Genomic DNA, 26,733 nt, shown 5'->3' on the forward strand with positions numbered 1-26,733 from the left:
TATATCTATATATCAATCCACGCTTGATTGTTCGATGATCACGCTTCAGAAGCTTTGCAATTTTAAGAGTGCTGCATCCCTCTGCAAGATATCTCACTATTTTTTACTTTTCTGAGCCTGTCAAGTCCTTCTTTTGACCCATTTTGCCAAAGGAAAGGAAGTTGCCTAATAATTATGCACACCTGATATAGGGTGTTGATGTCATTAGACCACACCCCTTCTCATTACAGAGATGCACATCACCTAATATGCTTAATTGGTAGTAGGCTTTCGAGCCTATACAGCTTGGAGTAAGACAACATGCATAAAGAGGATGATGTGGTCAAAATACTCATTTGCCTAATAATTCTGCACTCCCTGTATGTGTGTGTGTGTATAGATATATATATAAATACATACATGTACAATATACCCACATTCCCTCAGCTCATAGGTTTATTATTAATGTCCTAGTTTCACTATTGTAACAAAGACGGTGAGTTTGGGTTGACACATGTAAATGTATTACCGCTCAGTACAGTCTACAAGTTCATTTACATTACAACTTTGCTGCAGGTGGCGATACTGTGCATTCTGCCATTGTAAAAGTAGCATCGCCTCCACAGTGAAGTATAGTAACGCTTCTTGGTGCGACTACTGTACCTTCAAACACGAATGCAATGCGGATACCGTTATAACATAGCGCTATTGTGATGATGCTTACAACACTGGGCCGTGGGTTATCCGTTGTGCGCGACTTGTAATCTTATTGCGCACTGCACCCCACACTCGCTAATGTTACGCAAGAGATCCCGGTTGCTTTAAAATAAAATATTAGAAACAGTATGCAGCACTTATAGTAGGCCTTATACAATAAATCTACTATAAGCTAGAGAATTAGGGACTTCAGTAAGATCAGATCATATCGACCTTCAATAGGTTTCTTGTTACATTTGCTATTATATTGATGTATGTATTTGTGTGTTATATGGACATGATGTCCCGTTACAATAGAGTCAGCTTGTTGTGTGTATCCTGCAGGTGAAGGTACAGTGTCTATGTCACATCCCATCACCACCAGTACCCCTGAAGGGAGCAGTTACGGCGCCATTGGTAAGACATGAGGGGTTGTTCCTTAGGACCAACATATTCTGTACATTTTGCTACACATGGGGGTTCAATACTTCAAAACCGCTATACCCTTAAAATGTAGGAAGTATCAAGAGTGATACAGACAAAATAAGTATAAAACAAATGTAAATTGCAGTTGGGTGGGTTCTGGGTAACGGTTGGGTTTAGTAGAATTAACTTGTGAGGAGTTCACATAGGAAGTTGTGTTTGTGAGTGGGGCTGGTAGTTTATTGCATATGATTTAGGTACCAGTGTTATTGTGAGATGGGTCAGAAGCTCAGTATTGGCTGGTGTCATTGTGGTCAGTCTTAAGGACACACACAATATAAGCACTAAGTAATATGGGTCTGAGGGTAACATGGCCGCTAAAATGGATCCATGAAAAACTCTCAGAACATTTTTTTACAGCAGCTGACAAAGGATCTAACCCTCAGTTTGCTCTGTGCTATGTGACCTACTATCAGTGCACAAATATAAATATACATAATAATAAAGCAATGGTGCAGTGTGAAGCTTCTCAGTCTATCAGGCAAGTGACTTCATATGATTTTACTGTCATACTATTCACAGATGAGTCGAGTCCCGGGACCGGTAAAATCCCCCCTCCTGCAGCCATCCCCCGGCCACGCATGTACTCCGACAGCTCAGCTGATGAAGACAGTGACTTTGAAGCCCTCCCAGAGATGGAGGGTGATAAGAATGTCATTCGTGCAAAGGTACTTTATACATACACACATGCACTCTATCATTAGATACATGCACGTGCATTCTACTACACCAGATCTATACATACACACTACTACACCAGATCTATACATACACACATGCACACTACTACACCAGACCTATACATACACATGCAATCTACTAAATCAGACCTATACATACACACATGCACACTTCTACACCAGACCTATACATACACCCATGCACTGTACTACACCATACCTATACATACCCACATGCACACTACTACACCAGACCTATACATACACACATGCACACTACTATACCAGACCTATACATACTCATGCTCTCTACTACACCAGATCTAAAAAATACACACATGCGCTCTACTACACCAGACCTATACATACAGAGGGAGATCTAAGGAGCGCCTCAAGGAAGGCAAAGGATTATGTATTCACAATATATGTTCTCAATAAAACATTTATTTAAAGATTTAAAACTAACATATGTATAATACCAATATTCACATAATATGTTCACAAAATATAGGTATTGACAAAATATTCACAAAATATAAAATCAATCATGGATCCATGTTAACAATATAACACATTTAAAACATACGGCATGATAAAAACATATAAAACATATAGTGGAAGTAGTGATAACATATAATTGGGGTAGTGATGAAATTTGTATGGCTAATTAAGCATTAAACCTGTCTGGTAAGATGATGTCAGATTTGTCCCTTAGTCCAATATATAAAGAAACTTGTGGATAGTGAGTCTTAGAAAAATCCTTACTCGAAAAATAGTGAGTAATCAAATGATAAATGATCTGTGTAAAAACCAAAAAAACAAAAAATTGAAAACAAAAAATTGAAAACAAAACAAAACACCAAAGAGATATGTGCTTTAAAAATGTGTTTGAAAAATGTGTTTGCAAACTAATAAAAAATGAAAAATAAAAATACATACACATGCACACTTCTATCCCCAAACCTACTGTATACATACACATTCACACTACTACACCAGACCTATACATACACATTCACACTACTACACCAGACCTATACATACACATTCACACTACTACACCAGACCTATACATACACATTCACACTACTACACCAGACCTATACATACACATGCACTCTACTACACTAGATTTATACATACACACATGCACACTACTACACCAGACCTATACATACTCATGCTCTCTACTACACCAGATCTATAAAATACACACATGCACTCTACTACACCAGACCTATACATACACATGCACTCTACTACACCAGACCTATACATATGCATGCACACTTCTACACCAGACCAATACATACACATTCACACTACTACACCATACCTATCATACACACATGCACTCTACTACACCAGACCTATACATACACATGCACGCTTCTACACCAGACCAATACATACACATTCACACTACTACACCATACCTATCATACACACATGCACTCTACTACACCAGACCTATACATACACATGCACACTCCTACCCCAGACCTATACATACACACATGCACACTACTACACCAGACCTATACATACTCATGCTCTCTACTACACCAGATCTAAAAAATACACACATGCACTCTACTAAACCAGACCTATACATACACATGCACTCTACTACACCAGACCTATACATACACATGCACACTTCTACCCGAGACCTATACATACACATTCACACTACTACACCAGACCTATACATACACATGCACTCTACTACACTAGATTTATACATACACACATGCACACTACTACACCTGACCTATACATACACATATGCACTCTATTACACCAGACCTATCATACACACATGCACTCTACTACACAAGACCTATACATACACATGCACACTTCTACCCGAGACCTATACATACACATTCACACTACTACACCAGACCTATACATACACATGCACTCTACTACACTAGATTTATACATACACACATGCACACTACTACACCAGACCTATACATACACACATGCACCATACTACACCAGACCTATAGATACACATGCACACTACTACACCAGACCTATACATAAACACATGCACACGCACTACACCAGACTTATACACATGCACACGCACTACACCAGACTCATACACATGGTCACACACCACGGCATCAGCTGTATACACACACACACCACTGCATCAGCTGTATACACACACACACCACTGCATCAGCTGTATACACACACATCACTGTATTAGCTGTATACACACACACACATCACTGTATTAGCTGTCTACATATACCCACCACTGCATCAGCTGTATACACATACACCACTGCATCAGCTGTATACACACACATCATTGTATTAGCTGTATACACACACACCACTGCATCAGCTGTATACACACATGCAACTGCATCAGCTGTATAGACACACACACATTGCTGTATTAGCTGTATACACACGCACATATCACTGTATTAGCTGTATACACACACACCACTGCATCAGCTGTATGCACACGCCACTGCATCAGGTATATACACACGCCACTGCATCAGTTGTATACACACACATCACTGCATCAGCTGTATACACACATACACATCACTTCATTAGCTGCATAAACACACACTACTGCATCAGCTGTATACACACACACACACACACCACTGCATCAGCTGTATACACACACACAAACACACATCACTGCATTAGCTGCATACACAAACACAATTGCATCAGCTGTATATGCATACACACACCACTACATCAGCTATATACACACACACATCACTGCATCAGCTGCATACATACACACACACATCACTGCATTAGCTGCATACACACACACATCACTGCATTAGCTGCATACACACACACAACAGTGCAGTAGCTGTATACACTTACACGTCACCACCATACACACACACACCTCTTCATCAGCTGCATACACACACCACCATACACAAACACACCACTCCAACAGTTGCATACACACACACACACCACCATACACACACACATCCCGGCATTAGCTGCATACACACACACACACAGCAGTGCAGCAGTTGCATACACACACACCACCATACACACACACACCTCTGCATCAGCTGCATACACCCACACACCACCATACACACACACACCACTCCATCAGTTGCATACACACACACACCACCATACACACACCTCTGCATCAGCTGCATACACACACACCACCATACACACACACACCTCTGCATCAGCTGCATACACACACACCACCATACACACACACACCTCTGCATCAGCTGCAAACACACACACACACCAGTACAACAGCTGCATACATACACACACCAGTGTAGCAGCTGCAAACACATGTACACGCATTGCATCAGACTCATACACATACTCACACACATGCACCCCACTGCATCAGCTGTATACACACACATCACTGCAGCCGCTGCGCACACATGCACACACACTGCACCAGACTCATACACACACATCCCACTGCAGCAGCCACATACACTCATGCACACAGACACGCTATTACACTAACTCACACTCCACTGCAAGAGGCACAAACACACCATTGACCTCAGTCTTATAGACACATACAATATAACCCCAAGCTGAATACACACACAAACACCCCACACATTACTGCCCATAACCCCCCACACTTGTTCATAGCCTGTGCCACATACTTACACTCACACACTGCTGCCCCCAGCTACATGCACATTTCTACCGCCAGCCCCCCACACACACACACTCACAAACACAGCTGCCCCCAGCTACATGCACATTACTACCGCTAGCCCCCCCCCACACACACACACACTCACACACTGCTGCCCAAGCTACATGCACATTACTACCGCTAGCCCCCCCCCCCCACACACACACACACACACACACTGCTGCCCAAGCTACATGCACATTACTACCGCTAGCCCCACACACACACACACACACACTCACACACTGCTGCCCAAGCTACATGCACATTACTACCGCTAGCCCCCCTGCACACACACACTCACACACTGCTGCCCAAGCGACATGCACATTACTACCGCTAGTCCCCCTGCACACACACTCACACACTGCTGCCCAAGCTACATGCACATTACTACCGCTAGCCCCCCGCACACACTCACACACTGCTGCCCAAGCTACATGCACATTACTACCACTAGCCCCCCCAGCACACACACACTCACACACTGCTGCCCCAGCTACATGCACATTACTACCGCTAGCCCCCCCAGCACACACACACTCACACACTGCTGCCCAAGCTACATGCACATTACTACCGCTAGCCCCCCGCACACACTCACACACTGCTGCCCAAGCTACATGCACATTACTACCACTAGCCCCCCCAGCACACACACACTCACACACTGCTGCCCAAGCTACATGCACATTACTACCACTAGCCCCCCCAGCACACACACACTCACACACTGCTGCCCAAGCTACATGCACATTACTACCGCTAGTCCCCCCGCACACACACACACACTGCTGCCCAAGCTACATGCACATTACTACCGCTAGCCCCCCGCACACACTCACACACTGCTGTCCAAGCTACATGCACATTACTACCACTAGCCCCCCCAGCACACACACACTCACACACTGCTGCCCCAGCTACATGCACATTACTACCGCTAGCCCCCTCACACACACACACTCACACACTGCTGTCCAAGCTACATGCACATTACTACCACTAGCCCCCCCAGCACACACACACTCACACACTGCTGCCCAAGCTACATGCGTATTACTACCGCTAGCCCCCGCACGCGCACACACTGCTGCCCAAGCTACATGCACATTACTACCGCTAGCCCCCCCGCACACACACACACTGCTGCCCAAGCTACATGCACATAACTACCGCTAGCCCCCCACACGCACACACACTGCTGCCCAAGCTACATGCACATTACTACCGCTAGCCCCCCCCGCACGCACACACACTGCTGCCCAAGCTACATGCACATTACTACCGCTAGCCCCCCCCGCACGCACACACACTGCTGCCCAAGCTACATGCACATAACTACCGCTAGCCCCCCACACGCACACACACTGCTGCCCAAGCTACATGCACATTACTACCGCTAGCCCCCCCCGCACGCACACACACTGCTGCCCAAGCTACATGCACATTACTACCGCTAGCCCCCCCTGCACACACACACTCACAAACTGCTGCCCAAGCTACATGCACATTACTACCGCTAGCCCCCCCTGCACACACACACTCACACACTGCTTCCCAAGCTACATGCACATAACTACCGCTAGTCCCCCCGCACGCACACACACTGCTGCCCAAGCGACATGCACATTACTACCGCTAGTCCCCCTGCACACACACTCACACACTACTGCCCAAGCTACATGCACATTACTACCGCTAGCCCCCCCGCACGCACACACTCACACACTGCTGCCCAAGCTACATGCACATTACTACCGCTAGCCCCCCCTGCACACACACACTCACACACTGCTTCCCAAGCTACATGCACATTACTACCGCTAGCCCCCCCGCACACACAAACTCACACTGCTGCCCAAGCTACATGCACATTTCTACCTCTAGCCCCCCCGCACACACACACACTCACACACTGCTGCCCAAGCTACATGCACATTACTACCGCTTGCCCCCCCCCCCGCACACACACTCACACACTGCTGTTTAAGCTACATGCACATTACTACTGTTAGCCCCCCCGCACACACACTCACACACTGCTGCCTAAGCTACATGTACATTACTACCGCTAGTCCCCACACACACACACACACACTCACACACTGCTGCCCCCAGCTACATGCACATTACTACCACTAGGCCCCCCGCACACACACTCACACACTGCTGTCCAAGCTACATGCACATTACTACCGCTAGCCCCCCCCGTACACACACTCACACACTGCTGCCCAAGCTACATGCACATTACTACCGCTAGCCCCACACACACACTCACACACTGGTGCCCAAGCTACATGCACATTACTACCGCTAGCCCCCCCGCACACACACACACTCACACACTGCTGCCCAAGCTACATGCACATTACTGCCGCTTGCCCCCCCCCCCGCACACACACACTCACATACTGCTGTTTAAGCTACATGCACATTACTACTGTTAGCCCCCCCGCACACACACTCACACACTGCTGCCTAAGCTACATGTACATTACTACCGCTAGTCCCCACACACACACACACACTCACACACTGCTGCCCCCAGCTACATGCACATTACTACCACTAGGCCCCCCGCACACACACACACTCACACACTGCTGTCCAAGCTACATGCACATTACTACCGCTAGCCCCCCCCGTACACACACTCACACACTGCTGCCCAAGCTACATGCACATTACTACCGCTAGCCCCACACACACACTCACACACTGGTGCCCAAGCTACATGCACATTACTACCGCTAGCCCCCCCGCACACACACACAAACTCACACACTGCTGCCCAAGCTACATACACATTACTACTGCTAGCCCCCCCACACGCACACACACTGCTGCCCAAGCTACATGCACATTACTACCGCTAGCCCCCCCGCACACACACACAAACTCACACACTGCTGCCCAAGCTACATACACATTACTACTGCTAGCCCCCCCACACGCACACACACTGCTGCCCAAGCTACATGCACATTACTACCGCTAGCCCCCCCGCACACACACACTCACACACTGCTGCCCAAGCTACATGCACATTACTACCGCTAGCCCCCCCGCACACACACACTCACACACTGCTGCCCAAGCTACATGCACATTACCACCACTAGCCCCCCCGCACACACACACTCACACACTGCTGCCCAAGCTACATGCACATTACTACCGCTAGATCCCCCTGCACACACACACTCACACACTGCTGCCCAAGCTACATGCACATTACCACCACTAGCCCCCCCGCACACACACACACTCACACACTGCTGCCCAAGCTACATGCACATTACTACCGCTAGCCCCCCGCACGCACACACTCACACACTGCTGCCCAAGCTCCATGTACATTACTACCGCTAGCCCCCCCATACACACACTCCCACACTGCTGCTCAAGCTACATGCACATTACTACCGCTAGCCCCCCCGCACGCACACACACACTGCTGCCCAAGCTACATGCACATTACTACCGCTAGACCCCCACACACACACACACTGCTGCCCAAGCTACATGCACATTACTACCGCTAGCCCCCCCAGCACACACACACTCACACACTGCTGCCCCCAGCTACATGCATATTACTACCGCTAGCCCCTCACACACACACACTCACACACTGCTGTCCAACTACATGCACATTACTACCGCTAGCCCCCCCAGCACACACACACTCACACACTGCTGCCCCAGCTACATGCACATTACTACCGCTAGCCCCCTCACACACACACACTCACACACTGCTGTCCAAGCTACATGCACATTACTATCACTAGCCCCCCCAGCACACACACACTCACACACTGCTGCCCAAGCTACATGCACATTACAACCGCTAGCCCCCCGCACGCACACACACTGCTGCCCAAGCTACATGCACATTACTACCGCTAGCCCCCCCGCACGCACACACACTGCTGCCCAAGCTACATGCACATAACTACCGCTAGTCCCCCCGCACATACACTCACACACTGCTGCCCAAGCTACATGCACATTACTACCGCTAGCCCCCCCCCCGCACACACACACTTACACACTGCTGCCCAAGCTACATGCACATTACTACCGCTAGCCCCCCCACACACACACTCACACACTGCTGCCCAAGCTACATGCACATTACCACCACTAGCCCCCCTGCACACACACACTCACACACACACTCACACACTGCTGCCCAAGCTCCATGCACATTACTACCGCTAGCCCCCCCGCACACACACACTCACACACTGCTGCCCAAGCTCCATGCACATTACTACCGCTAGCCCCCCGCACACACTCACACACTGCTGCTCAAGCTACATGCACATTACTACCGCTAGCCCCCCCGCACGCACACACTCACACACTGCTGCCCAAGCTACATGCACATTACTACCGCTAGCCCCCCCGCACGCACACACTCACACACTGCTGCCCAAGCTACATGCACATTACTACCGCTAGCCCCCCCGCACGCACACACTCACACACTGCTGCCCAAGCTACATGCACATTACTACCGCTAGACCCACACACACACACTCACACACTGCTGCCCAAGCTACATGCACATTACTACCGCTAGCCCCCCCAGCACACACACACTCACACACTGCTGCCCCAGCTACATGCACATTACTACCGCTAGCCCCCTCACACACACACACTCACACACTGCTGTCCAAGCTACATGCACATTACTACCGCTAGCCCCCCGCACACACTCACACACTGCTGCCCAAGCTACATGCACATTACTACCGCTAGCCCCCCGCACACACTCACACACTGCTGCCCCAGCTACATGCACATTACTACTGTTAGCCCCCCCGCACACACACTCACACACTGCTGCCTAAGCTACATGTACATTACTACCTCTAGCCCCCCCGCACACACACTCACACACTGCTGCCTAAGCTACATGCACATTACTACCGCTAGCCCCCCCGCACACACACACTCACACACTGCTGCCTAAGCTACATGCACATTACTACCGCTAGCCCCCCCGCACACACACACTCACACACTGCTGCCCAAGCTACATGCACATTACTACCGCTAGCCCCCCCCCGCACACACACACTCACACACTGCTGCCCAAGCTACATGCACATAACTACCGCTAGTCCCCCCGCACGCACACACACTGCTGCCCAAGCGACATGCACACTACTACCGCTAGCCCCCCCGCACACACACACAAACTCACACTGCTGCCCAAGCTACATGCACATTACTACCGCTTGCCCCCCCCGCACACACACACTCACATACTGCTGTTTAAGCTACATGCACATTACTACTGTTAGCCCCCCCGCACACACTCACACACTCACACACTGCTGCCCCCAGCTACATGCACATTACTACCACTAGCCCCCCCGCACACACACACACTCACACACTGCTGCCCCCAGCTACATGCACATTACTACCGCTAGCCCCCCCGTACACACACTCACACACTGCTGCCCAAGCTACATGCACATTACTACCGCTAGCCCCACACACACACACACACACTGGTGCCCAAGCTACATGCACATTACTACCGCTAGCCCCCCCGCACACACACACACTCACACACTGCTGCCCAAGCTACATGCACATTACTACCGCTAGCCCCCCCCCGCACACACACAAACTCACACACTGCTGCCCAAGCTACATACACATTACTACTGCTAGCCCCCCCACACGCACACACACTGCTGCCCAAGCTACATGCACATTACTACCGCTAGCCCCCCCGCACACACTCACACACTGCTGCCCAAGCTACATGCACATTACTGATTACTACCGCTAGCCCCCCCACACACACACACTCACACACTGCTGCCCAAGCTTCATGCACATTACTACCGCTAGCCCCCCACACACACACACTCACACACTACTGCCCAAGCTACATGCACATTACTACCGCTAGCCCCCCACACACACACACTCACACACTGCTGCCCAAGCTACATGCACATTACTACCGCTAGCCCCCCACACACACACACTCACACACTGCTGCCCAAGCTACATGCACATTACTGATTACTACCGCTAGCCCCCCGCACACACACACTCACACACTGCTGCCCAAGCTACATGCACATTACTGATTACTACCGCTAGCCCCCCCCCCACACACACACTCACACACTGCTGCCCAAGCTACATGCACATTACTACCGCTAGCCCCCCCCCGCACACTCACACTTACACACTGCTGCCCAAGCTACATGCACATTACTACCGCTAGCCCCCCCATACACACACTCACACACTGCTGCCCAAGCTACATGCACATTACCACCACTAGCCCCCCCGCACACACACACTCACACACTGCTGCCCAAGCTACATGCACATTACTACCGCTAGCCCCCCCGCACACACACACTCACACACTGCTGCCCAAGCTACATGCACATTACTACCGCTAGCCCCCCCCCGCACACACACACTTACACACTGCTGCCCAAGCTACATGCACATTACTACCGCTAGCCCCCCCATACACACACTCACACACTGCTGCCCAAGCTACATGCACATTACCACCACTAGCCCCCCCGCACACACACACTCACACACACACTCACACACTGCTGCCCAAGCTACATGCACATTACTACCGCTAGCCCCCCCGCACACACACACACTTACACACTGCTGCCCAAGCTACATGCACATTACTACCGCTTGCCCCCCCATACACACACTCCCACACTGCTGCTCAAGCTACATGCACATTACTACCGCTAGCCCCCCCGCACGCACACACACACTGCTGCCCAAGCTACATGCACATTACTACCGCTAGACCCACACACACACACACACACTGCTGCCCAAGCTACATGCACATTACTACCGCTAGCCCCCCCAGCACACACACTCACACACTGCTGCCCCCAGCTACATGCACATTACTACCGCTAGCCCCCTCACACACACTCACACACTGGTGCCCAAGCTACATGCACATTACTACCGCTAGCCCCCCCAGCACACACACACTCACACACTGGTGCCCAAGCTACATGCACATTACTACCGCTAGCCCCCCCAGCACACACACACTCACACACTGGTGCCCAAGCTACATGCACATTACTACCGCTAGCCCCCCGCACACACTCACACACTGCTGTCCAAGCTACATGCACATTACTACCGCTAGCCCCCCCAGCACACACACACTCACACACTGCTGCCCCAGCTACATGCACATTACTACCGCTAGCCCCCTCACACACACACACTCACACACTGCTGCCCCAGCTACATGCACATTACTACCGCTAGCCCCCTCACACACACACACTCACACACTGCTGCCCAAGCTAAATGCACATAACTACCGCTAGCCCCCCGCACGCACACACACTGCTGCCCAAGCTACATGCACATTACTACCGCTAGCCCCCCCGCACGCACACACACTGCTGCCCAAGCTACATGCACATAACTACCGCTAGCCCCCCCCCGCACACACACACTCACACACTGCTGCCCAAGCTACATACACATTACTACCGCTAGCCCCCCCCGCACACACACACTCACACACTGCTTCCCAAGCTACATGCACATTACTACCGCTAGCCCCCCCGCACACACACACAAACTCACACTGCTGCCCAAGCTACATGCACATTACTACCGCTAGCCCCCCCGCACACACACACAAACTCACACTGCTGCCCAAGCTACATGCACATTACTACCGCTAGTCCCCCCGCACATACACTCACACACTGCTGCCCAAGCTACATGCACATTTCTACCTCTAGCCTTCCCGCACACACACTCACACACTGCTGCCCAAGCTACATGCACATTACTACCGCTTGCCCCCCCCCGCACACACACTCACACACTGCTGTTTAAGCTACATGCACATTACTACCGCTAGCCCCCCCGCACACACACACAAACTCACACTGCTGCCCAAGCTACATGCACATTACTACCGCTAGCCCCCCCGCACACACACACAAACTCACACTGCTGCCCAAGCTACATGCACATTACTACCGCTAGTCCCCCCGCACATACACTCACACACTGCTGCCCAAGCTACATGCACATTTCTACCTCTAGCCTTCCCGCACACACACTCACACACTGCTGCCCAAGCTACATGCACATTACTACCGCTTGCCCCCCCCCGCACACACACTCACACACTGCTGTTTAAGCTACATGCACATTACTACTGTTAGCCCCCCCGCACACACACTCACACACTGCTGCCTAAGCTACATGTACATTACTACCGCTAGCCCCCCCGCACACACACACACTCACACACTGCTGCCCCCAGCTACATGCACATTACTACCACTAGCCCCCCCGCACACACACACACTCACACACTGCTGCCCCCAGCTACATGCACATTACTACCGCTAGCCCCCCCCCCCGTACACACACTCACACACTGCTGCCCAAGCTACATGCACATTACTACCGCTAGCCCCACACACACACACTCACACACTGGTGCCCAAGCTACATGCACATTACTACCGCTAGCCCCCCCGCACACACACACAAACTCACACACTGCTGCCCAAGCTACATACACATTACTACTGCTAGCCCCCCCACACGCGCACACACTGCTGCCCAAGCTACATGCACATTACTGATTACTACCGCTAGCCCCCCCACACACACACACACTCACACACTGCTGCCCCAGCTACATGCACATTACTACCGCTAGCCCCCTCACACACACACAGTCACACACTGCTGTCCAAGCTACATGCACATTACTACCACTAGCCCCCCCAGCACACACACACTCACACACTGCTGCCCAAGCTACATGCACATTACTACCGCTAGCCCCCGCACGCGCACACACTGCTGCCCAAGCTACATGCACATTACTACCGCTAGCCCCCCCACACATACACTCACACACTGCTGCCCAAGCTACATGCACATTACTACCGCTAGCCCTCCCCACACACACACTCACATACTGCTGCCCAAGCTACATGCACATTACTACCACTAGCCCCCCCACACACACACACTCACACACTGCTGCCCAAGCTACATACACATTACTACCGCTAGCCCCCCCCCCCCTGCACACACTCACACACTGCTGCCCAAGCTACATGCACATAACTAGCGCTAGCCCCACCTCGCACACATACACCTAAAAGACGCATACACAAAGACATAAAAAAAATACATACACACGCCTTCACACACACATGCTACACTATTGTGTCGGGTGTGTGTGTGTATCTTTGTGGTGTTTGTCTCCTTTTTCTGCTGTGTGTGTGTGTATCAGTAAGATGATTATGTAGTTTATATTTCCACTAAAGAAGAGATGTGTTTTGTTCCTACAGACCTTCCTGTATGTGTCTGACCTGTCGGTGAAGGACAGAAGAATCATTAGTAAGAAGTACAAGATTTACTTTTGGTTAGTATCACATGAAGTGCTTGTGACGTAACAGCTGGTTTAGTAGATTTCACTTCTGTCATCTGTATAAATATATATCTCACAGCACGTTTTATATGAATGTATGTGCCCTCAGTTTACAATATATCAGATTAGTGATATGTTTAGTCTTCTAGACAGTGTGTAAACCAGATCCTGACCTACAAAGGCACATAACATTATGTGAGTAGACAATAGACCTGATATATATTCACGTGTCATTCAGATCTGTCAGGGGCGTATTATGGCCTAGGCCAACAAGGCCGGTGCCTAGGGCAGCAGATTTAGGAGGGAAAGCACATCTGCCCTATCCTCTCTCTAAAAGCCAGCACACAATACAGTGAGCAATAAAGTGCAGGCTTTTACAGAGAAGACAGGGCACGTGCGCTGTTTAAGGTTGCTCTTTACAAGCAGTGCTCCTTTAAACCGTTGCTTCATTTAGTGCCACCAGCATTTTTGCAGCGGAAGCGTTCTTGGTGAGAAACTTGCCCAGGGATATGCTTACAAGGTGAGGCTGGAGGAGAAGACCTTGTGCCGATATGCTGCCTCCCCTTATCAGCTGTGGTGGGACTGCGAGCGCAGTGCTTATTGCAGGTCTTAGTAACTAACAGACTGGATGCGTCTGTGCACTGCTTAGATCAGCTTGTGATGTCTAATCGTAAACTCTCAGCGCTAATGTATGTTAGCTACTAATAGCTAGCTTTCTCTGTATTCATGTGATGTCTAATCATAAACTCTCAGCGCTAATGTATGTTAGCTACTAATAGCTAGCTTTCTCTGTATTCATGTGATGTCTAATCATAAACTCTCAGCGCTAATGTATGTTAGCTACTAATAGCTTTGCTGTCTCTGCATTCATGTATGTCTAATCATAAACTCTCATTGCTAATGTATGTTAGCTACTAATAGCTTTGCTTTCTCTGCATTCATGTATGTCTAATCATAAACTCTCAGTGCTAATGTATGTTAGCTACTAATAACTAGCTTTCTCTGCATTCATGTGATGTCTAATCATAAACTCTCAGTGCTAATGTATGTTAGCTACTAATAACTAGCTTTCTCTGCATTCATGTGATGTCTAATCATAAACTCTCAGTGCTAATGTATGTTAGCTACTAATAGCTTTGCTTTCTCTGCATTCATGTATGTCTAATCATAAACTCTCATTGCTAATGTATGTTAGCTACTAATAGCTTTGCTTTCTCTGCATTCATGTATGTCTAATCATAAACTCTCAGTGCTAATGTATGTTAGTTACTAATAGCTAGCTTTCTCTGCATTCATGTGATGTCTAATCATAAACTCTCAGCGCTAATGTATGTTAGCTACTAATAGCTAGCTTTCTCTGCATTCATGTGATCTCTAATCATAAACTATCAGCGCTAATGTATGTTAGCTACTAATAGCTAGCTTTTTCTGTATTCATGTGATGTCTAATCATAAACTCTCAGCGATAATGTATGTTAGCTACTAATAGCTAGCTTTCTCTGCATTCATGTGATGTCTAATCATAAACTCTCAGCGCTAATGTATGTTAGCTACTAATAGCTAGCTTTCTCTGTATTCATGTGATGTCTAATCATAAACTCTCAGTGCTAATGTATGTTAGCTACTAATAGCTAGCTCTCTCTGCATTCATGTGATGTCTAATCATAAACTCTCAGCGCTAATGTATGTTAGCTACTAATAACTAGCTTTATCTGCATTCATGTGATGTCTAATCATAAACTCTCAGTGCTAATGTATGTTAGCTACTAATAGCTAGCTTTCTCTGCATTCATGTGATGTCTAATCATAAACTCTTAGCGCTAATGTATGTTAACTACTAATAACTAGCTTTATCTGCATTCATGTGATGTCTCATCATAAACTCTCAGTGCTAATGTATGTTAGCTACTAATAGTTAGCTTTCTCTGCATTCATGTGATGTCTAATCATAAACTCTCAGCGCTAATGTATGTTAGCTACTAATAACTAGCTTTCTCTGCATTCATGTGATGTCTAATCATAAACTCTCAGCTCTAATGTATGTTAGCTACTAATAGCTAGCTTTATCTGCATTCATGTGATGTCTAATCATAAACTCTCAGTGCTAATGTATGTTAGCTACTAATAACTAGCTTTCTCTGCATTCATGTGATGTCTAATCATAAACTCTCAGTGCTAATGTATGTTAGCTACTAATAACTAGCTTTATTGGCATTCATGTGATGTCTAATCATAAACTCTCAGTGCTAATGTATGTTAGCTACTAATAGCTTTCTCTGCATTCATGTGATGTCTAATCATAAACTCTCAGTGCTAATGTATGTTAGCTACTAATAACTAGCTTTATCTGCATTCATGTGATGTCTAATCATAAACTCTTAGCGCTAATGTATGTTAACTACTAATAACTAGCTTTATCTGCATTCATGTGATGTCTAATCATAAACTCTCAGTGCTAATGTATGTTAGCTACTAATAGCTAGCTTTATTGGCATTCATGTGATGTCTAATCATAAACTCTCAGCGCTAATGTATGTTAGCTACTAATAGCTTTCTCTGCATTCATGAACCCACAGAGTAAATAGTAAATGGACACTTAAAAAGTTTCATTACTTCAATGATGGTTATTACTGTATGTTGTTGCATGTGAAGGGCAGTAACTGTTTCAAAGTTTATTCTTCTTTCTCTCCCTTCCTCTCTCCCTTCTTTCCCTTTCTCTCTCCCTTCCTCCCTCAACTCCCACACACACTGACCCAAAAAATATTAAGGGGAAAAAGGCCTAAAACCTTTGCGGAGGGGGGCAGCAGACTTTTGAGTGCCACTGAGATCTGTATATCCTAGCGGAGGCCGAGCAGACATGAGTGTCACGTTATAAAACCGTAGAAGCGTTATTAGTTGCGCTACTGGCCCACAGGTTACATAATTAGCCTCTTTTTAATTCTCCAAAAGAAAATCAGCCTCACATTTGCCATTTTATTTAACTTGCTACATGAAAAGTATAAATGATACTAACAATATTGTGTATGAAATGTAGTTTTGTATGAGATGATAAGGACTGGTCTCTATTTATGTTCTCTTTTATTCATAACCTTTAGGGATTGCCACTCTCTTGTTATCAGATAGGTCCTGCTGGGGATCTGCAAGTATGCCAGGTGCCTTGTAGCCCATAAGCAGGCTATTTGCAGCTAGCCAATCAGACATGGCAGCCACACAACCCCACCAATCACGTGCTGCTTAGGGACTTGTATCTGTAACTCCTGGGGGTAAACACTCAAGGTTTATTGAGTTAATGTGGTTGGGGTCTGACAGTTAGGAGGTTAATAGCAGGGATCTGGTGTTTAGGGAGTTAATTTCACTGGGGGTTTGGTTTTTAGTGTTTACAATTGTTTGTAACCTGAAAGCAAAATGCAAGTGAATGTTAGCTCAGTGGTTTTTATGTGAGCGATACAAACGATTATTTCTCCAACATAGGTGTGTCCGGTCCACGGCGTCATCCTTACTTGTGGGATATTCTCTTCCCCAACAGGAAATGGCAAAGAGCCCAGCAAAGCTGGTCACATGATCCCTCCTAGGCTCCGCCTTCCCTAGTCATTCTCTTTGCCGTTGTACAGGCAACACCTCCACGGAGATGGCTTAGAGTTTTTTGGTGTTTAACTGTAGTTTTTATTATTCAATCAAGAGTTTGTTATTTTAAAATAGTGCTGGTATGTACTATTTACTCTGAAACAGAAAACAGATGAAGATTTCTGTTTGTAAGAGGAAAATGATTTTAGCAACCGTTACTAAAATCGATGGCTGTTTCCACACAGGACTGTTGAGAGGAATTAACTTCAGTTGGGGGAAACAGTGAGCAGACTTTTGCTGCTTGAGGTATGACACATTTCTAACAAGACGATGTAATGCTGGAAGCTGTCATTTTCCCTATGGGATCCGGTAAGCCATTTTTATTACATAAAGAAAAAAAGGGCTTCACAAGGGCTTTTAAGACTGTAGACATTTTCTGGGCTAAAACGATTTATATATAAGCATATTTTATACTCCATAGCCTTGAGGAATTATTTTAATCTTGGGAACTATGTAATATAACCGGCAGGCACTGTATTGGACACCTTATTCTCTAGGGGCTTTCCCTAATCATAGGCAGAGTCTCATTTTCGCGCCTCTATTGCGCACTTGTTTTTGGGAAGCATGACATGCAGATGCATGTGTGAGGAGCTCTGATACATAGAAAAGACTTTCTGAAGGCGTCATTTGGTATCGTATTCCCCTTTGGGCTTGGTTGGGTCTCAGCAAAGCAGATACCAGGGACTGTAAAGGGGTTAAATATAAAAACGGCTCCGGTTCCGTTATTTTAAGGGTTAAAGCTTCCAAATTTGGGGTGCAATACTTTTAAGGCTTTAAGACACTGTGGTGAAATTTTGAACAATTCCTTCATACTTTTTCACATATGCAGTAATAAAGTGTGTTCAGTTTAAAATTTAAAGTGACAGTAACGGTTTTATTTTAAAACGTTTTTTGTACTTTGTTATCAAGTTTATGCCTGTTTAACATGTCTGAACTACCAGATAGACTGTGTTCTGTATGTGGGGAAGCCAAGGTTCCTTCTCATTTAAATAGATGTGATTTATGTGACACAAAATTTAGAGAAAATGATGCCCAAGATGATTCCTCAAGTGAGGGGAGTAAGCATGGTACTGCATCATCCCCTCCTTCGTCTACGCCAGTCTTGCCCACACAGGAGGCCCCTAGTACATCTAGTGCGCCAATACTCCTTACTATGCAACAATTAACGGCTGTAATGGATAATTCTATCAAAAACATTTTAGCCAAAATGCCCACTTATCAGCGAAAGCGCGACTGCTCTGTTTTAGAAAATACTGAAGAGCATGAGGACGCTGATGATATTGGTTCTGAAGTGCCCCTACACCAGTCTGAGGGGGCCAGGGAGGTTTTGTCTGAGGGAGAAATTTCAGATTCAGGGAAAATTTCTCAACAAGCTGAACCTGATGTGATTACATTTAAATTTAAATTGGAACATCTCCGCGCTCTGCTTAAGGAGGTGTTATCTACTCTGGATGATTGTGAGAATTTGGTCATTCCAGAGAAATTATGTAAAATGGACAAGTTCCTAGAGGTCCCGGGGCCCCCCGAAGCTTTTCCTATACCCAAGCGGGTGGCGGACATTGTAAATAAAGAATGGGAAAGGCCCGGTATACCTTTCGTCCCTCCCCCCCATATTTAAGAAATTGTTTCCTATGGTCGACCCCAGAAAGGACTTATGGCAGACAGTCCCCAAGGTCGAGGGGGCGGTTTCTACTCTAAACAAACGCACCACTATACCCATAGAAGATAGTTGTGCTTTCAAAGATCCTATGGATAAAAAATTAGAGGGTTTGCTTAAAAAGATGTTTGTTCAGCAAGGTTACCTTCTACAACCAATTTCATGCATTGTTCCTGTCACTACAGCAGCGTGTTTCTGGTTCGATGAACTAGAAAAGGCGCTCAATAAAAATTCTTCTTATGAGGAGATTATGGACAGAATTCATGCTCTCAAATTGGCTAATTCTTTCACCCTAGACGCCACTTTGCAATTGGCTAGGTTAGCGGCGAAAAATTCTGGTTTTGCTATTGTGGCGCGCAGAGCGCTTTGGCTAAAATCTTGGTCAGCGGATGCGTCTTCCAAGAACAAATTGCTTAACATTCTTTTCAAGGGGAAAACGCTGTTTGGCCCTGACTTGAAAGAGATTATTTCTGATATCACTGGGGGCAAGGGCCACGCCCTTCCTCAGGATAGGTCTTTCAAGGCCAAAAATAAACCTAATTTTCGTCCCTTTCGCAGAAACGGACCAGCCCCAAGTGCTACGTCCTCTAAGCAAGAGGGTAATACTTCTCAAGCCAAGCCAGCCTGGAGGCCAATGCAAGGCTGGAACAAAGGAAAGCAGGCCAAGAAACCTGCCACTGCTACCAAGACAGCATGAGATGTCGGCCCCCGATCCGGGACCGGATCTGGTGGGGGGCAGACTCTCTCTCTTCGCTCAGGCTTGGGCAAGAGATGTTCTGGATCCTTGGGCGCTAGAAATAGTCTCCCAAGGTTATCTTCTGGAATTCAAGGGGCTTCCCCCAAGGGGGAGGTTCCACAGGTCTCAATTGTCTTCAGACCACATAAAAAAACAGGCATTCTTACATTGTGTAGAAGACCTGTTAAAAATGGGAGTGATTCATCCTGTTCCATTAGGAGAACAAGGGATGGGGTTCTACTCCAATCTGTTCGTAGTTCCCAAAAAAGAGGGAACATTCAGACCAATCTTAGATCTCAAGATCCTAAACAAGTTTCTCAAGGTTCCATCGTTCAAAATGGAAACCATTCGAACAATTCTTCCTTCCATCCAGGAAGGTCAATTCATGACCACGGTGGATTTAAAGGATGCGTATCTACATATTCCTATCCACAAGGAACATCATCGGTTCCTAAGGTTCGCATTCCTGGACAAGCATTTCCAGTTTGTGGCACTTCCGTTCGGATTAGCCACTGCTCCAAGAATTTTCACAAAGGTACTAGGGTCCCTTCTAGCGGTGCTAAGACCAAGGGGCATTGCAGTAGTACCTTACTTGGACGACATTCTGATTCAAGCGTCGTCCCTTCCACAAGCAAAGGCTCACACGGACATTGTCCTGGCCTTTCTCAGATCTCACGGGTGGAAAGTGAACGTAGAAAAAAGTTCTCTATCTCCGTCAACAAGGGTTCCCTTCTTGGGAACAATAATAGACTCCTCAGAAATGAGGATTTTTCTGACAGAGGCCAGAAAATCAAAACTTCTAAACTCTTGTCAAATACTTCATTCTGTTCCTCTTCCTTCCATAGCGCAGTGCATGGAAGTAATAGGTTTGATGGTAGCGGCAATGGACATAGTTCCTTTTGCGCGAATTCATCTCAGACCATTACAACTGTGCATGCTCAGTCAGTGGAATGGGGACTATACAGACTTGTCTCCGACGATACAAGTAGATCAGAGGACCAGAGATTCACTCGGTTGGTGGCTGTCCCTGGACAACCTGTCACAGGGGATGAGCTTCCGCAGACCAGAGTGGGTCATTGTCACGACCGACGCCAGTCTGGTGGGCTGGGGCGCGGTCTGGGGACCCCTGAAAGCGCAGGGTCTTTGGTCTCGGGAAGAATCTATTCTCCCGATAAATATTCTGGAACTGAGAGCGATATTCAATGCTCTCAAGGCTTGGCCTCAGCTAGCAAAGACCAAGTTCATACGGTTTCAATCAGACAACATGACGACTGTTGCGTACATCAACCATCAGGGGGGAACAAGGAGTTCCCTGGCGATGGAAGAAGTGACCAAAATCATTCAATGGGCGGAGACTCACTCCTGCCACTTGTCTGCAATCCACATTCCAGGAGTGGAAAACTGGGAAGCGGATTTTCTGAGTCGTCAGACATTTCATCCGGGGGAGTGGGAACTCCATCCGGAAATCTTTGCCCAAATCACTCAATTGTGGGGCATTCCAGACATGGATCTGATGGCCTCTCGTCAGAACTTCAAGGTTCCTTGCTACGGGTCCAGATCCAGGGATCCCAAGGCGACTCTAGTAGATGCACTAGTAGCACCTTGGACCTTCAAACTAGCTTATGTATTCCCGCCGTTTCCTCTCATCCCCAGGCTGGTAGCCAGGATCAATCAGGAGAGGGCATCGGTGATCTTGATAGCTCCTGCGTGGCCACGCAGGACTTGGTATGCAGACCTGGTGAATATGTCATCGGCTCCACCATGGAAGCTACCTTTGAGACGAGACCTTCTTGTTCAAGGTCCGTTCGAACATCCGAATCTGGTCTCACTCCAACTGACTGCTTGGAGATTGAACGCTTGATCTTATCAAAGCGAGGGTTCTCATATTCTGTCATTGATACTCTTGTTCAGGCCAGAAAGCCTGTAACTAGAAAAATCTACCACAAAATATGGAAAAAATATATCTATTGGTGTGAATCTAAAGGATTCCCTTGGGACAAGATAAAAATTCCTAAGATTCTATCCTTTCTTCAAGAAGGTTTGGAGAAAGGATTATCTGCAAGTTCTTTGAAAGGACAGATTTCTGCCTTGTCTGTGTTACTTCACAAAAGGCTGGCAGCTGTGCCAGATGTTCAAGCCTTTGTTCAGGCTCTGGTTAGAATCAAGCCTGTTTACAAACCTTTGACTCCTCCTTGGAGTCTCAATTTAGTTCTTTCAGTTCTTCAGGGGGTTCCGTTTGAACCCTTACATTCCGTTGATATTAAGTTATTATCTTGGAAAGTTTTGTTTTTGGTTGCAATTTCTTCTGCTAGAAGAGTTTCAGAATTATCTGCTCTGCAGTGTTCTCCTCCTTATCTGGTGTTCCATGCAGATAAGGTGGTTCTGCGTACTAAACCTGGTTTTCTTCCGAAAGTTGTTTCTAACAAAAACATTAACCAGGAGATAGTCGTGCCTTCTTTGTGTCCGAATCCAGTTTCAAAGAAGGAACGTTTGTTGCACAATTTGGATGTAGTTCGTGCTCTAAAATTCTATTTAGATGTTACAAAGGATTTTAGACAAACATCTTCCTTGTTTGTTGTTTATTCTGGTAAAAGGAGAGGTCAAAAAGCAACTTCTACCTCTCTCTCTTTTTGGATTAAAAGCATCATCAGATTGGCTTACGAGACTGCCGGACGGCAGCCTCCTGAAAGAATCACAGCTCATTCCACTAGGGCTGTGGCTTCCACATGGGCCTTCAAGAACGAGGCTTCTGTTGATCAGATATGTAAGGCAGCGACTTGGTCTTCACTGCACACTTTTACTAAATTTTACAAATTTGATACTTTTGCTTCTTCTGAGGCTATTTTTGGGAGAAAGGTTTTGCAAGCCGTGGTGCCTTCCATCTAGGTGACCTGATTTGCTCCCTCCCTTCATCCGTGTCCTAAAGCTTTGGTATTGGTTCCCACAAGTAAGGATGACGCCGTGGACCGGACACACCTATGTTGGAGAAAACAGAATTTATGTTTACCTGATAAATTACTTTCTCCAACGGTGTGTCCGGTCCACGGCCCGCCCCTGGTTTTTTAATCAGGTCTGATAATTTATTTTCTTTAACTACAGTCACCACGGTATCATATGATTTCTCCTATGCAAATATTCCTCCTTTACGTCGGTCGAATGACTGGGGAAGGCGGAGCCTAGGAGGGATCATGTGACCAGCTTTGCTGGGCTCTTTGCCATTTCCTGTTGGGGAAGAGAATATCCCACAAGTAAGGATGACGCCGTGGACCGGACACACCGTTGGAGAAAGTAATTTATCAGGTAAACATAAATTCTGTTATCTCTCTACTTGTCATCTGGCTCATAGTAATGTAAGGTCAGTAATACAACAGAGCCTGTATTATTTGTGTTAGTACGTCCCTTTAAATAGCTGCTTGCATAAAGTAGGAAAAAGTCAGCATTGTAAAAGATCAGTTTACAAACTAAGGGCCACATTACGAGTGGAGCGCTATCGTTTGGGAGCGAGAGATATTGGGTTTTTGTGTTTGTTTGTGCACAAGTTAAATTGCCCTCATATTACAAGTTGAAAGTAAATGCGATCGCTTAAGCACAATCTCAAATTACGCTAGATGATTATCGCATCCTCAGAGCTGTGGTTAACTGTTTTGCAAAACAAAAAAGTGTCACAAAAGACATAAAAAATACATTACAAAGTACACTGACACTCATAACACTGTCTGATAAAAATGATTAAAAACAATATTGCACATATATCATGTATCTTGCATGTCTTTTTTCTAACTCCTTAGTCCTGATATGTTTAAGCCCTTATAACGTTTTGTGCAATAGTTTTTTAATATTTTTTGTTGGATGATGTTATTATGAGTGTAACTGTACTTTGTTAAAGGGACAGTCTAGTCCAAAATAAACTTTCATGATTCAGATAGGGCATGTAATTTTAAAAAAAATTCCAATTTACTTTTATCACCATTTTTGCTTTGTTCTCTTGGTATTCTTAGTTGAAAGCTAAACCTAGGAGGTTCATAAGCTAATTTCTAAGCCCTTGAAGGGCATTTTGACCGTTTTTCACCACTCTGAGGAAGCGTATGTGAAACGCAACCGCGTCAGGGGACACCTTTGTTATTTTAATTTGCTCACCTGTTATTTCAAAATAATTTAGATTTATTTTAACACTAGTATTGAAAAACCTAAATCGCCTGGAAAATACTTTTTTAAGGGAAGGATGTTGGGTGTTGGTGTACGCAGCATTCGGCATGTGCCGAGTACTTTAGTATTACCTAAAAATCAAAGCATACTTAATATAAGCCTTTATGAATAGGCTGCTAATTAAATTGTGATTTAGAGGAATACAAGTGAAAATTTATAGAACTAACACGCTCCCTATTGATAATATTCCAGGTTAACTACTATACATAGTGTTTCAGAATCTGTATCTAATAATTACTACCCAGGTGCAGTGTTTTTAAATTTGTGTGCGAGTGCAGCAAGAAGCAAATTGTTTGCTGTCTTTTAAAATGAATTCAATAAAAGTTATTATTTGTTATTAATATCACTACTATCTCTTTGCATATTGTGCGCATAAGCATATCTCTCTTGGAGCATACTCTCATACTCGTGGCTGTTTCTCCTAATGTTGTTAAAATGCAAGTCTGTCAAAAGAACTGAAATAAGGGGCAGTTTTCAGAGGCTTAGATACAAGGTAATCACAGAGGTAAAAAGTATATTAATATAAATGTGTTGGTTATGCAAAACTAGGGAATGGGTAATAAAGGGATTATCCATCTTTTAAAACTATAACAATTCTGGTGTAGACTGTCCCTTTAAGTATTTTTTATTTGTTTTGTGACACTTTTTTGTTTCCCAAAACAGTTTACCACGTTCATGTTTACTTTCAACTTGTAATACAATCAGTAAATCAAACGCGCGCAGGCAGCCGCTATAAACTCCTTTTCGCTTGTGCGTAACTGTTACCGTGCCACTCGTAATCCGACCCTTTAAGAGATATTTAATTTCGAGTTTAACTGGATCACATTTGGAGATAGTTTAGCTGTCTGCATTATTGTCTGTGTACCTGTGACCTACTGTTCACTTTTCTCTATAATATCTTACTGTTGGCTAATGACCTCTTATCTCCGCCCTCAGGAATATAAGTACCATCGCTGTGTTCTATGCGCTGCCTGTTGTTCAGCTGGTTATCACGTATCAGACCGTACGTATGCTTCTGTCATGATTGAATAAAGTATTTGTAAATACAGCAGAGCCCATTAGTAAATACATTAGCTACACTTTCACTAACTAATGCCTGATTCCATGGAAGTTTGGCTTCATATTTGCAGGTGTTACGCTGACATAGATTGTGTTACAGGAAACAGAGGTCAAAAAGATGGGAAGTATGCCCTGTACTTTATGCCCAGTACTATATGCCCTGTACTTTATGCCCAGTACTATATGCCCTGTACTATATGCCCTGTACTATATGCCCTGTACTTTATGCCCAGTACTATATGCCCTGTACTATATGCCCTGTACTATATGCACTATACTATATGCCCTGTACTATATGCACTATACTATATGCACTATACTATATGCACTATACTATATGCCCTGTACTATATGCCCTGTAATATATGCACTATACTATATGCCCTGTACTATATGCCCAGTACTATATGCACTATACTATATGCCCAACAG

General features: G+C 46.2%; 1 protein-coding gene across 2 annotated transcripts in view; it reads left to right on the forward strand.

Annotated features, from left to right (window-relative positions):
- The window catches only part of SIDT1 (SID1 transmembrane family member 1), a 321,104-nt gene that overhangs the window by 206,234 nt on the left and 88,137 nt on the right, over positions 1–26,733 (forward strand). For both annotated transcript variants that reach the window (XM_053705818.1, XM_053705819.1), the window contains exons 12-15: positions 1,021–1,092; positions 1,681–1,826; positions 14,940–15,013; positions 26,179–26,245. In XM_053705818.1, coding sequence (XP_053561793.1) covers positions 1,021–1,092; positions 1,681–1,826; positions 14,940–15,013; positions 26,179–26,245 — 359 coding nt within the window. The remainder of the gene's footprint in view (positions 1–1,020; positions 1,093–1,680; positions 1,827–14,939; positions 15,014–26,178; positions 26,246–26,733) is intronic.

The sequence above is a fragment of the Bombina bombina genome, chromosome 3, assembly GCF_027579735.1.
Source record: "Bombina bombina isolate aBomBom1 chromosome 3, aBomBom1.pri, whole genome shotgun sequence".
In the NCBI taxonomy this organism is placed as follows: Eukaryota; Metazoa; Chordata; class Amphibia; order Anura; family Bombinatoridae; genus Bombina; species Bombina bombina.